Source organism: Corticium candelabrum, chromosome 5, assembly GCF_963422355.1.
Source record: "Corticium candelabrum chromosome 5, ooCorCand1.1, whole genome shotgun sequence".
In the NCBI taxonomy this organism is placed as follows: domain Eukaryota; kingdom Metazoa; phylum Porifera; class Homoscleromorpha; order Homosclerophorida; family Plakinidae; genus Corticium; species Corticium candelabrum.
The window spans coordinates 284512-296459 of record NC_085089.1 but is presented as its reverse complement, the minus strand read 5'-3'; the positions used below and the strand labels follow the sequence as shown (position 1 = coordinate 296459).

At 39.0% G+C, this 11948-nt stretch overlaps 1 protein-coding gene and 1 long non-coding RNA gene across 2 annotated transcripts; both read right to left on the bottom strand.

Moving 5' to 3' along the window:
• Positions 1–941: 941 nt before the first annotated feature.
• On the bottom strand, positions 942–6517 carry LOC134180156 (uncharacterized). The gene is made up of 10 exons (XM_062647248.1): positions 6499–6517; positions 5642–6160; positions 4682–4836; positions 4454–4630; positions 4241–4385; positions 4071–4183; positions 3898–4016; positions 3440–3825; positions 1740–2059; positions 942–1607 (listed from the first exon to the last, which is right to left on the bottom strand). The coding sequence occupies exons 1-10, from the start codon at positions 6500–6502 to the stop codon at positions 1131–1133; spliced, it is 2415 nt and encodes an 804-aa protein (XP_062503232.1). The 5' UTR covers positions 6503–6517; the 3' UTR covers positions 942–1130.
• A 1603-nt stretch (positions 6518–8120) lies between these two features.
• LOC134180453 (uncharacterized) lies at positions 8121–9497 on the bottom strand. The gene is made up of 3 exons (XR_009970001.1): positions 9395–9497; positions 9193–9295; positions 8121–8408 (listed from the first exon to the last, which is right to left on the bottom strand). It is a non-coding gene; the product is annotated as an uncharacterized LOC134180453 (long non-coding RNA).
• Between the last annotated feature and the right edge of the window lie 2451 nt (positions 9498–11948).

The window sequence follows — 11948 nt, the reverse complement described above, 5'->3', positions numbered from 1 at the left end:
GATGGAGGGCACTGCTAGCAGGCAAAGTATGCTGCCATGGTAAATGAAATTTGCACCTGAATCTATTCCCTAGAAAGGCCCTTCACTTCCACGAGCATTGAACCAGCTGCCACCCATGCAGTTGCAATATCTTTTATTTTATATTTAACACCCAACTACACATGCTGCTGCTTCTGACTGCATCTAATCTTTAACTTTCTGGCTTTTTCAATTTGTCTAGCATGTCTGCAAAAGTGTCAGCTGCATGATCTAGATCTATTCCTTATAACAAGCCTCTTTTGATAGCCAAAAACTCAAGTCATGTAGCCTATCTTGCCCCATGACTGAAATTTTGGGGTGTGGCACGTACCCATACCACGCCCCACCCATATCAGGTCTGCCATAGCTACGCCACTGTCGTAACAGTACAGTAGCCTATAGACAACACATGCAGAGATAAGCAGCAACCATAACCCTGAGCCACATACCGTAAAACCAGAAATTCGTGTGACCCTAATGTTGTGCAAATTTACTCCAAACGAATACTTCATAAACACTATGCGGTTTTAATTTGTGATATCAAGACAGCTGCTCAGTATACTGGTAACAGTTTTATGTTGGCCAATCGGTTACCACCATAACAACAACTACAACAACAAAGGCTCTATGTATAGACGCTTGTTGACTGTTCAACTTCATTTATAGGTGTGGGGAGAAAGAGATAATAATGGTTGTGTTTACTGTAGGGTTAGATCTTATGTCTAGATTAGGTATTAGTTGTGAACTCGTGAACTTTGTGATTTAGCAATAATGGATCACAGTTTGATGTTGGAGAATACCGACAGACAGTCCATATCATCATGCATATAACATATTAACTACTTAAAATCTATTCTGTATACTATCCGCTTAGATATTAGCTGCCCATGACCAAATAATAAGAGTGAACACAATACAGCAGATACACATAAACAACACATTTGCTTGTTCATCTGATCACAACACATCAATAGTCCATCACACTACAGTCATGCAGCAAGACAACTAACAAACAGTCAACTCGATAGCTACACATCGACAACATCTAATACTAAGACAGACTCGCGCGACAACAATCCAACTCATTGGTATCAACGTTCTGTCTCTTCTGTTCACCATGGTTTCTCACACAGTGTCACCTTCTTTACTCCATCCGTCACTCCCTTCACCATACGTCGTGGACCACATCTCGTGTACTCCTCACTCCTCACAACTCTGTTGTTAACATTGAGAGCTTCACTTGCCTTCATTCTAGTGCTGCCATCCTCGTGAGCCATCTGACAACACACCACACGCAGATCCCAGTGACGCACAGATCGCAGTTGTCTTGTTCTGTCTTCACGATTCCCTTGATATCCAGTAAACAATTCTCCCAGACTTACGCCCATACTGTACACGTCTGCTCTTTGGTTGTTGGGTAAAGCGTTATTGGCCAATCGTTCTGGTGCAACATACAGTGTACTCATAGGACCCACTGACAGTGAGCCATCAGTAAAACGTGCAGAACCCAAGTCTCCTATCTTTGCTCTCATCACTGATGTGATGAGGATGTTTGTAGGACGAATATCACCATGCAGAATAGGACGAGGCTACAAATATTAACAAATAAAAAACTAAAACCAAAACTAACAATTGAGAAATAGACAAGCAGATGAGCAAACATGCACACAAGCAAATACACAAACGGATCAACAATGAAACAACACGTACAGTCTGCTTACCAAATTGTGCAAATATGTGAGGCCACTCAAACAATCATGAGCAAGATCTGTCTGTTCTCTCAATGTCAAGTAGATGCCACTCACGTGTGCTGCTTCAATGACGTCTGACAATGAAGCCTGTAATAGTTCCATGATCAGACAGAATGGAGCATCCAGTTGACGAGTGACACCACACACAGCAGCAATATTGGGATGGTGTAATCTGGAAGAAACACACACTTCCTTTTCAAACAGACGTCTCTGGTAATGATCCCTTGCCAGTTCCTTGTGTAACACTTTGACAGCCACTGGGCAGCCACGCCAGTAGCCGACACGAACAGCTGAACAACACATACAAACATCAAATATTACACAACATGATCAACACAACAGCACATAAATAAATATAAAACTAACTACACAAAAGTATGCCTTCAGTCCTGTATTCAATTTGAGTTTTATCAACAAGTAACAAGTCTCCCACACTATCATATCCAAGTAGATATTAACAAGTACAAGTGACAAGCAACAACCTTGACTTACATTTGTAGTTACTACTTCCCACCCTTAATCCTCACAACACATCATATGTCATTATACAATTAGATGATAATTTACAAGCTGCACACTCAACCTCTACTCTGTATTCTTACACCAGCTAGAAGAGAGCATGTCTGGATACTTTGATAAGTCAAACAAGCAAATACGTACTCTGTACATCTGCACAACCTCCTTTAGTATTAACTGACGCGCGCGTGCACACACACACACACACACACACAGGACAAATGTCAAGCTCTCCATGTCATTCGACGTCGACATTAAGGTCAGTTGCAGAGATAGCTCACACTGCCTCTAGAGACAAGGCCTCCATGCGTGACAAAGACATTACAGCCTCCATAATTTAATCGGTACATCTATACAACCTCCTTTAGTAGCAAAATTTAGTAGCTACACAACTCCCAAGCAAGAGATGTACGAGCACGCGCACACACACACACACACACACAATGGGCAAATGTTCAATTCTTCACACCAGTGTCGTCCCTAACAGGACAGTTCTGAAAATAGCTCCCTTACCTTGATGCACTACGTAGAGTCATTGGCCCAGAGCTAACGACCCACCTGGAGCTTGGGCAGAGCATCCAGGGGCATTGACTATGGTGCAGCTCTAAGACTGGACACCAAGACCCACATGTACCCGTCTGCTGCAGGATGTTATTTTGCCAAGCCAGAGGTCTTGTCTACCTCCAGTCAATGACAAGGCACTCATGAGTCGAGAAAAGCAATTGTGTGTGAGTTTCTTGTGCAAAGAAATGCCATAGCTCACCATCACTCAGTGTGTGTGTGTGTGTGTGTGTGTGTGTGTGTGTGTGTGTGTGTGTGTGTGTGTGCGTGTGTGTGCGTGCGCATGCATGTGTGTGTCTGTCTGTCTATGTGTGTCTATCTGTCTGCCTGTGTGTTTTTGTCTGTGTGTGTGCATTGTGACTTGAACTTGCAAAACTGATGTGCTCTCTCTACAAGATGACTCTCTAACAAACTGAGCTAGAACACCACAAAAGCATGTACACATGCCCACGCACAGACACACGCACACACACACACACACACACACACACACACACACACACACACACACAAGACACAACCTTTCCAGTCTTCTTGCAATTTCCTTTGGTTTCTCATTAAAAACACACATAAACACAAAACATGTAACTCACATCCAAATGCTCCACTGCCTATTTCCTTATCACTCAGTTGTATGTCTTCTGCTGCAATGTTCAGCACCTCCTCGTTCTCCCTTACTCTTCTCTCTGCATCTTCACTTGCTGCCTCTGCATTTTTCAGCAATAAATCCATCTCTTCTACCCTTCGTTCTAGCTCTCCCTTCTCTTCTCTCATTCTATTCATTTCTCTCTGTCTTGCTTCTCTTTCACTAAGTAAACTATCAATAGCTTTCTGTTTGTAATACAACTGTGTCTGCTGATTGCTCGTCTCCTCCTTCAGTCTCTCCACTTCATGTTGCAGACTTTGCCTTTCATCAATCAATTCTTCAATCTGTTTGTCTTTCTCCTCACACAAAGCTCTGGCTTCATCTGTTCTGCTCCTAAACAACAATAAACTGTACTGTACGTTTCCATTCATATAACACATCACTATCCATCACTCATTCACAAACCTTTCCACACTCAGCTGTACATTACACTCATCCTTTAATCGTTCGCTATCATCTAGTCGACTCTGCAATTGTGAATTTCTTTCTGTGAGATGTCCAATTTGTTCCATTAATTGCCTTGTCTGTCACACAAATCATCAACCAACATGTTTTCATGTCTAACATGTGACTGTCACCTCTTGACTTGTCTCACCAGCAAGAGAGACACTTGCTGACTCATGACAAACAGCAAGTACACCAGTTCCTGCTGCTGGTAAACCATTATGAAGGACAGACAAATTACGAGGATCTAAACACAAAATGAGTTTATTATACACATGGTAGATATCAATCAACAGTCACTCACTCCACTGGTAGAAACGTGGACTGGAGGTAACAGAATGATACGAGGAATAACCACCAAATACACTGATGGCTACTGTGTCATCTGATAGTGTAACACAACCAACAGAATGAGCACGACGAGCAAACATGTCACCATCAATCATAAGCTAACACAACACGTCAATGACCAAACATCAATTCAAACTTTGTGTCCACACTCTCTTTTCCTTCTCACCTTCTCACTGCTGCCTCTCATCACATCTATCATCCAACAGTCTTTCATAACACTTCCATCATATCCTCCCATCAGTAACACCTTAATCTCTTCATCTTTACAGCATATTGTACACATAGTGTGCTGACTTCTTGGTTGTGGCCACAATAGAGAAGATGGTGTGATGTGAGTCCACATCTACAAACAAATTACATGAAACACAAATAAACACCATCAACCACACACTACCTTTTTCTGCACATCCAATAACCACAAATCATTCAAACATTTCTGACCATCATAGCCACCAAACAAGATGACTCTTTTCTCATCCGCAGCTGTCAGTGTGTGAAAAGCACGTGGAGATGGTTTAGAACCAGTCACACACACTGGAGACCAACAATCTGATCAAGATAAACACAGATTAGCAATACATGCACGCACACACACACACCAGATCATCAGACATTGCCTTCTCTATACTAACATTTCATTTATATCAACTAGTAATTGACACCCTCGATTCCACAGAATATAAGCCTTCTCAAAACCACAATAGAATTGTCACAAACAAATTTAGCCGCTATTTTCCTGTTAAGTACACTACTTGTAATATCTACATGATATCATCATGTACATTCGATCATGATGCCTTGTTTTCAGTCACAATCGTGATGTCACCATCTGCTTGAGTGGCTTCAAGCCTTGGTGTCAAATCTTTGCTTTCTTGGTCCCCAAGACCAGCCACAACAGCACCAGTTGGCCAACCCTGAATGTTTTATAACTACGAAAAATAATGCCCCATGGGGAAATACGGTACATGACAAGTAGCTTTAGCTCATGTGGCTTTGCCGTACAAATCCAGCTTCACAAAATAGAACAGTTTTACGACTCCCACGTGTGAGTAATCACAGCACAGTACCACCTGCAATGTGTTAAAAAGTGTGAGAAGAAATAACATCTACCTTTACAGTAAATGACAGTGGTTAGCTGTATAATAAATACACAACTAACAAACAAACAAATTTGGCAAATACAAGCAACATTTAAAGTAACTTTGCAGTTGCAATAGTTACTGTCTTCACAAAATAGTAAAAAACTTGTCAAATACTCATCTCATCTGACTTTGTTTAAGATGTTGTGCAAACACTGTAAACTAAAATCTCCTACAAACTCATAACCAGCAACATATTCAATAACTCATCTCACCTGTCTCACCATCAAATGACCATAATTCATTGTTCCAACCATAACCACTTCTGGATGGATTCTCCTTGTATTCAGCTTGTGAATGTCGTCTGTCTGATGTCATTGGACCATATCCACCCATCATTATAAGTTTGCCATTCACACAACACATTGCTGCTCCACATCTTCCTGCAGGTTTTGTTCCTTCTATTTCCACTCTCCTCCACCTCATCTCCTCAATGTTCAATTTGTATAATTCATCTAATGTTCGAAATGGTGATACACTAATCACTCCTCCATATGAATAGATGGTATTGCCAACTACAGCACTGCATGCTGATTCACAACGTGTTGGTTTGTCTTTAGCATCAGCAGTGTGAGCATCCCACACCCCAGATATCATGTTCACACTAAACAAGTTAACTCGAGAGTGAAAGACACCAATTGACTGAGTCCTTCCTCCCCAAACAAACATTTTCTCTCCTATTACAACACTCTCATGGCCTGCTCTTCCATCTGGTGAAGATTTCAATGCTTGAGCTACAACAACACTTCATCATTGTCTCATACTGTGAAACCAACAAGTTGTGTGCTAAACACACTCATATGGTTTAGTGTAGTAAACAACTACAGAACTTGACAGAACAACAACAACAATGTTGATCAATTAATTAATATTAGATAATGTAGCAACTTACAATACACAAACACATGCAATAAGATACGATAATGACTTAAATATAAAACAGAATTTATTTTAAAATTTTGTATATTTTATTATTTAATTATTTAAATATAAAACAAAGAATACGTAGACACAACACGATGCTCTTCATAGAAACAACTGACGATTGTTTACAACAATAACTTATCGTTACCCATTCTTGTGCTTGACAAGATGTCGCTGAATCAGCGGGAAGTGAGAAGACTAACCGACAACACGATGAATGTGGCGCAAGCGCAGTAGAACTCTAACCTCGAACCTCCAGACCAGAGAGCGCGAAACTCTTAAAGGAGAACTCTCACCAAATACTAAAACTTGTTGAAAGAAAGATGCAAGGCCTGGTATCTTCCTGCAGGTAACCTACGATCCAGACAGCCACAGAAGCAGAGAATCGGCAACGAGTTGTTCAGACGATTCCCCGTATGTACGCAAAGTCTTACTCTCTCGAAGCAACTACTTTAGGTTTTGGTTAATAAATCACAACTTGACACCATATGTCTCACAATCTTTACCTTGAAATGTGCACAGATATCGGTCTTCCTTACTAACCAACAATCAGAGTTATGCATACACCACATACGGGTACTAAACACGCCTACGCAAATAATTTCAATGCTTTATTTCTTCGTTACGGTAAACTTCTGCAGTAAACGGTTGCATAAGGTTGTGTCATGAAGTGACAGCTTTCATCTGAGAGATAGTTGATTTTGGTGAGAGTTCTCCTTTAGAGTCTGTGCGTGCGTACGGAACATTCATTTGGTAGGGTCCTGCGTTCGGTCGCACAACACTGAACAGTAACGTATTTGAAAGCTACGAGTCAAAGGAACGGGACGGCGAAGAAGTCACGTGACTTGCGAGGAGCGGTATACTAACGGGGTTCTATTTGCCCCAAATCTCTGTGGCTGCTGGCTATGTACGCCAAAAAATGACCATATATGGGTGTCACGCTTTAGGAATGTATGGTATGCAAGCGCGTGACCAATCACGACGCATTATTCTTCTTTGTGTCGCACGCGGCAACGAGAAACAATGGCCAGGCAGCCAATCACTACGCGCTTTTCGACATGAGAGAGCATCTAGCCAGAAAGACGTCAATTTTGATCAGAAACAACAGAAACGTTGTAGTTCAAGTAGCGCTACCTGAAAATCTACGAGCATCCAATCTTGCTGCCGTAGTATGCACAAACGTGAAGAGTAGTACGCGTGTTACGTACGGGACTGTCTTGCTAACGCGCGCTGCCAACTATCGATACCGTAGCTAATGTCCGTAAATTGATACAATATGTATTTATATAGACAGTTTAGATTGTAAAAGCGATACACAAAGACATACAGAATTTATAACTATAGCTTTGGAGAATTTAGAAGTGTGACCAAATCTTGTAGAGTAGCTAGAGTTCAGTAACAAGTTACGAGTGAGGAAAATCAATTTTGGGTAGGAATAGTACAACTCTACATATACAGTAACTAGAAAATTAAATTAACAGTTATAGTATTTATCGTTACATTAATTATTATGTTTTATGCATGTTACATATTGTCTAGATGAGCTTTAGTACGGTATACTAGAATAATACTACATGGATTTCAGTATATGGAAGACAGCACTCTGCGTACGTACACGAGACTGGTCGGGGGAAAGGTAAATTTGCTCCACTCCGGATAGAAGCTACTCCCAATGAGTATTGATTCATAGCTTTCATATGAAGCGACGCTCGACGGAGGTTCACGCATTACTAGTATAGTACATCATATTGCTGTACACGTACAGCAGTATTCAAGACAATGTCATCACAAGTATCCATCAAGTCATCAACTATAACAATTCTATTGGCCATGTTGCAATTCTATTACAATAATTCAACAGCAAAACTCGGCCAATACAGAGACAAAGAGCAAACGCAGCTATATTTGTATGTATTACATGTCGTGTTGTCTGTATGAATGTTTGCTACACGTCTTGAGTAGATAGACGTGGCAATGAGGAAAGAGGCTCATAACCTCGTTTTCTGCTGCGGAACATCCAATAGCCCAACAAGATGACAGACACAGCAGTCATAGCACCTTTATCATACAATCACACAATAGCATCAAAACAACATAACAACTGGATGAAGTAGACTAGTAAGATATTGAGATGTACAGATAGCTAATGGTTTATTGTATAATTAATGAAAAATATGATACAGTACAGTAACACTTACTTACATTAATATTGGAAATACATCCGTGTGTGTTATACTGTTGCATAAATACATAGATATACGTAACTGTGTGTGTGTGTGTGTGTGTGTGTGTGTGTGTGTGTGTGTGTGTGTGTGTGTGTGTGTGTGTGTGTGTGTGTGGTGTGTGTGTGTGGTGTGTGTGTGTGTGTGTGTGTGTGTGTGTGCGTGCGTGTGTGTGTGTGTGTGTGTGTGTGTGTGTGTGTGTGTGTGTGTGTGTGTGTGTGTGTGTGTGTGTGTGTGTGTGTGTGTGTGTGTGTTAATTTCTGTCTGTCTGAGTGTAATTCTTTCTGTCAATCTGTCCGTCTGTCTGTATGTTTGTCTGATCGTCCGTCTGCATGTCTGTCTGCCTGTGTTTCCTCCTTCCTTTCTTAATTTCCTTCCTTCCTTCCTTCCTTCTTTCTTTCTTTCTTCATTCATTTCAAAACAATCATCATGACAACAAAATCTAGTTACAATTAATATACAAAGTTCCAGGCTGTATATACATATAGCCCTGTCAGTCAGATCACATTATATTCAAACCAAAAATGCAAATTTGGCATGATAGCTGGCTTAGTTAAACAATTTGTAAACATTTATTTTTCACTTTATTTATTAATATTAATAGTCATAAATTGCTGTACCTCCAAGCCCAACCAGGCCCCACCTCACGTCGTTAACAATCTCAATTGGTTTGTAAACTTTATCTCTGAATTCATCACAAGTTGTCTTGTTAGCAGACGCTGTCTATATAACATTAAACATTGAATTATTAACTCAACCCATAACACTCACATGTATTATGATGTATATCTAGATATCATGCACACTATAGTGAGCATATACCTGATCGATGTAAGCAACTGGTACAAGCGTGTCACGAACATTGGACACTCCACTGCAAATTCAACAAAAATAATTGTTGCACAACAAGCTTGTAGACAAATCCACACTTACAGAGCGTTCAACGTAGTTGAGTGCTGCTGCAGTCTCACGTTAACCTGCAGTCGCTTGTGAACGTTAAAAACAAAACCAGTCAGCTGCTCAATAGAATTGTTAAGTTAATTAGCAATGTGTACAAATGAGTTGTAAAGTATGTATTACAGGTTCAGCATCCATCATTGTGTCATCTTGTTCTGCTTCAGAATTCTTCATTGCAGTCACGTTTGTTAGAAATTCGGGATCAGCATCCAAGAAATGAGGTTTCGACATAAACACAAGAGCTAAACACATTGCAATTATAGACATATGTAACAATGTTTAGGTAAGCAGCAGCTATGTATACAAATGTTTGTAAAATTAAAAAATAAACCTAACTATATATCCTTGTGTGTGTGTGTGTGTGTGTGTGTGTGTGTGTGTGTGTGTGTGTGTGTGTGTGTGTGTGTGTGTTGTGTGTGTGTGTGTGTGTGTGTGTGTGTGTGTGTGTGTGTGTGTGTGTGTGTCTGTCTGTCTGTCTGTCTGTCTGTATGTGTCTGTCTGTATGTGTCTGTCTGTCTGTCTGTGTGTGTCTGTCTGTATGTCTGTCTGTCTGTCTGTCTGTCTGTCTGTTTGTCTGTCTATCTGTTTTCCTGCATGGCTGCATGCTTGCTTGTTTGTCTGTCTGTCTGTCTGTCTGTCTGTCTGTTTGTCTGTCTGTCTGTCCATTTAATTGTTTGCCTGCATGCGTCTGTCTGCCTACCTGTTTGTGTGTTTGTCTGTCTGTCTGTCTGTCTGTCTGTCTGTCTGTCTGTCTGTCTGTCTGTTTGTCTGTCTGTCTTCAAAAATGCAACAGCAGAGTGATTTTGCGGAAGCTGTCAAGGCTTTCTGTGCGCTCATTAGGAGATGACAGTGTTTTGGGAGTAGATAGAGACATTCAGTGTTTTACTCATTAGCAATAGTCTCGGACTACAAGTAGAACATTTCATTTTAACAATAACTGTTTGTAGTAGTGAAGATTGTTGACAATAAACTTGATTCTGTCTGTCTGTCTGTCTGTCTGTCTGTCTGTTTGTTTGTGAATCAGTTTTCTGTTATTTGCTGAACGATTCAACAGGTTTTGACTAATAATTTATTAATTTATTGATATATTGATTTACTTTATATATATTTTTATTTTTTTGACTTGTTTAATTCCATCTAGAACTCATTCTTCTGTCTTTATCTCATCAATCAGTTTTCGTTTCTTATTGACCTTAGCAACGACTTGTCAGACATTGCAGGCTACACACACAGGTATTCAAAAACTATTACTTTACCATCATTATGCCACAAGTCAAATATTTCTGTTACGTTATTGCACAGGATAGGACAACTTATGGAGTGTCTTCATGACAATCACAACGACCAGCATGACCTTCCATGGGAAGCTGCCAGTGAAACGTACATACTGATTGCATGTCATACTATATTATCATTGGTACCGTATTGTTATGATTTATAGAGTAAGTCACGTGACTGATGCTAACACAAAAGGTTTATGACTTCAGAATGTGTCTTACTGTCCACCAAGCAGCGACCAGTTGTTAGTGAATGGTAAATGCTCTCCAAGAAAGTCTGAGCCAGATTTATGTTTTATTTTATACACGTGATTTGCTATCAATTTCTATGTAGATTTGATGTGTTTGGTTATCTAAATTAGGTGATAATGTGTTTTAATTTATTTTTGTTTCGGCCTAATTTATTTGGTTTAATATATTTATTTTAATTTGGATAAATTTATTTATTTAATTTTTAATTTTTATTAGATTTGACAGTAGAATTGTGTGTTAAATTAATTATTTATTTTAATAATTTAATTTCACTAACTTAGTATATATTAGCTTTACTAAATTAATTATGTTTTATATTAAATTAATTATTTATATATTTTTATTAAATTAAATACTTTTTATATTAAATTAATTATTCATTAATTTTATTAAATTAATTCTTTATTTTTTATTAAATTAAAATTAAATTTTTATTTTCTTATTAGATCTGGCAGTAGGATTGTAAATTAAAATATTTAATTATTTATTTTATTAAATTAAAAATATTGTTATTTTTGATTAGATTTTACGGTAAATTGTGTGCTAAATTAAGTGTATATTAATTTAATTAATTAATTATTAATTTTATTTAATTAAATAATTTTTATTTTTCGATTAGACTTGACCATAGAATTATGTGTTGGCAAGAACATATTGGTGAGCGGCAGGACTGGAGTGGGCAAGAGCTCGCTGTTTCGAGTGATCAGCAACATTTGGCCAGTAGTGAAGGGTTTGCTACATTTCGTTAATAAATCAACGTCACACTACGTTAACTTTGTGTCGTGATGAGTGCAAGTTTGATGACACATTTGCATGACTGTTGAACTATACGCTATACTGAACACACTATGGGATGTCTATAAGTGGATATTAAATATTTACTATGCTGC

What these genes read in the sequence shown, in the direction of transcription:
- LOC134180156 (XM_062647248.1), bottom strand. An exon ending in TGAGAGGCAGCAGTGAGAAG is followed by an intron (nt 4,386 to 4,453) that starts GTGAGAAGGAAA and finishes GTGTTGTGTTAG; the next exon opens with CTTATGATTGATGGTGACAT. An exon ending in CTGGTGAGACAAGTCAAGAG is followed by an intron (nt 4,017 to 4,070) that starts GTGACAGTCACA and finishes TTTGTGTGACAG; the next exon opens with ACAAGGCAATTAATGGAACA.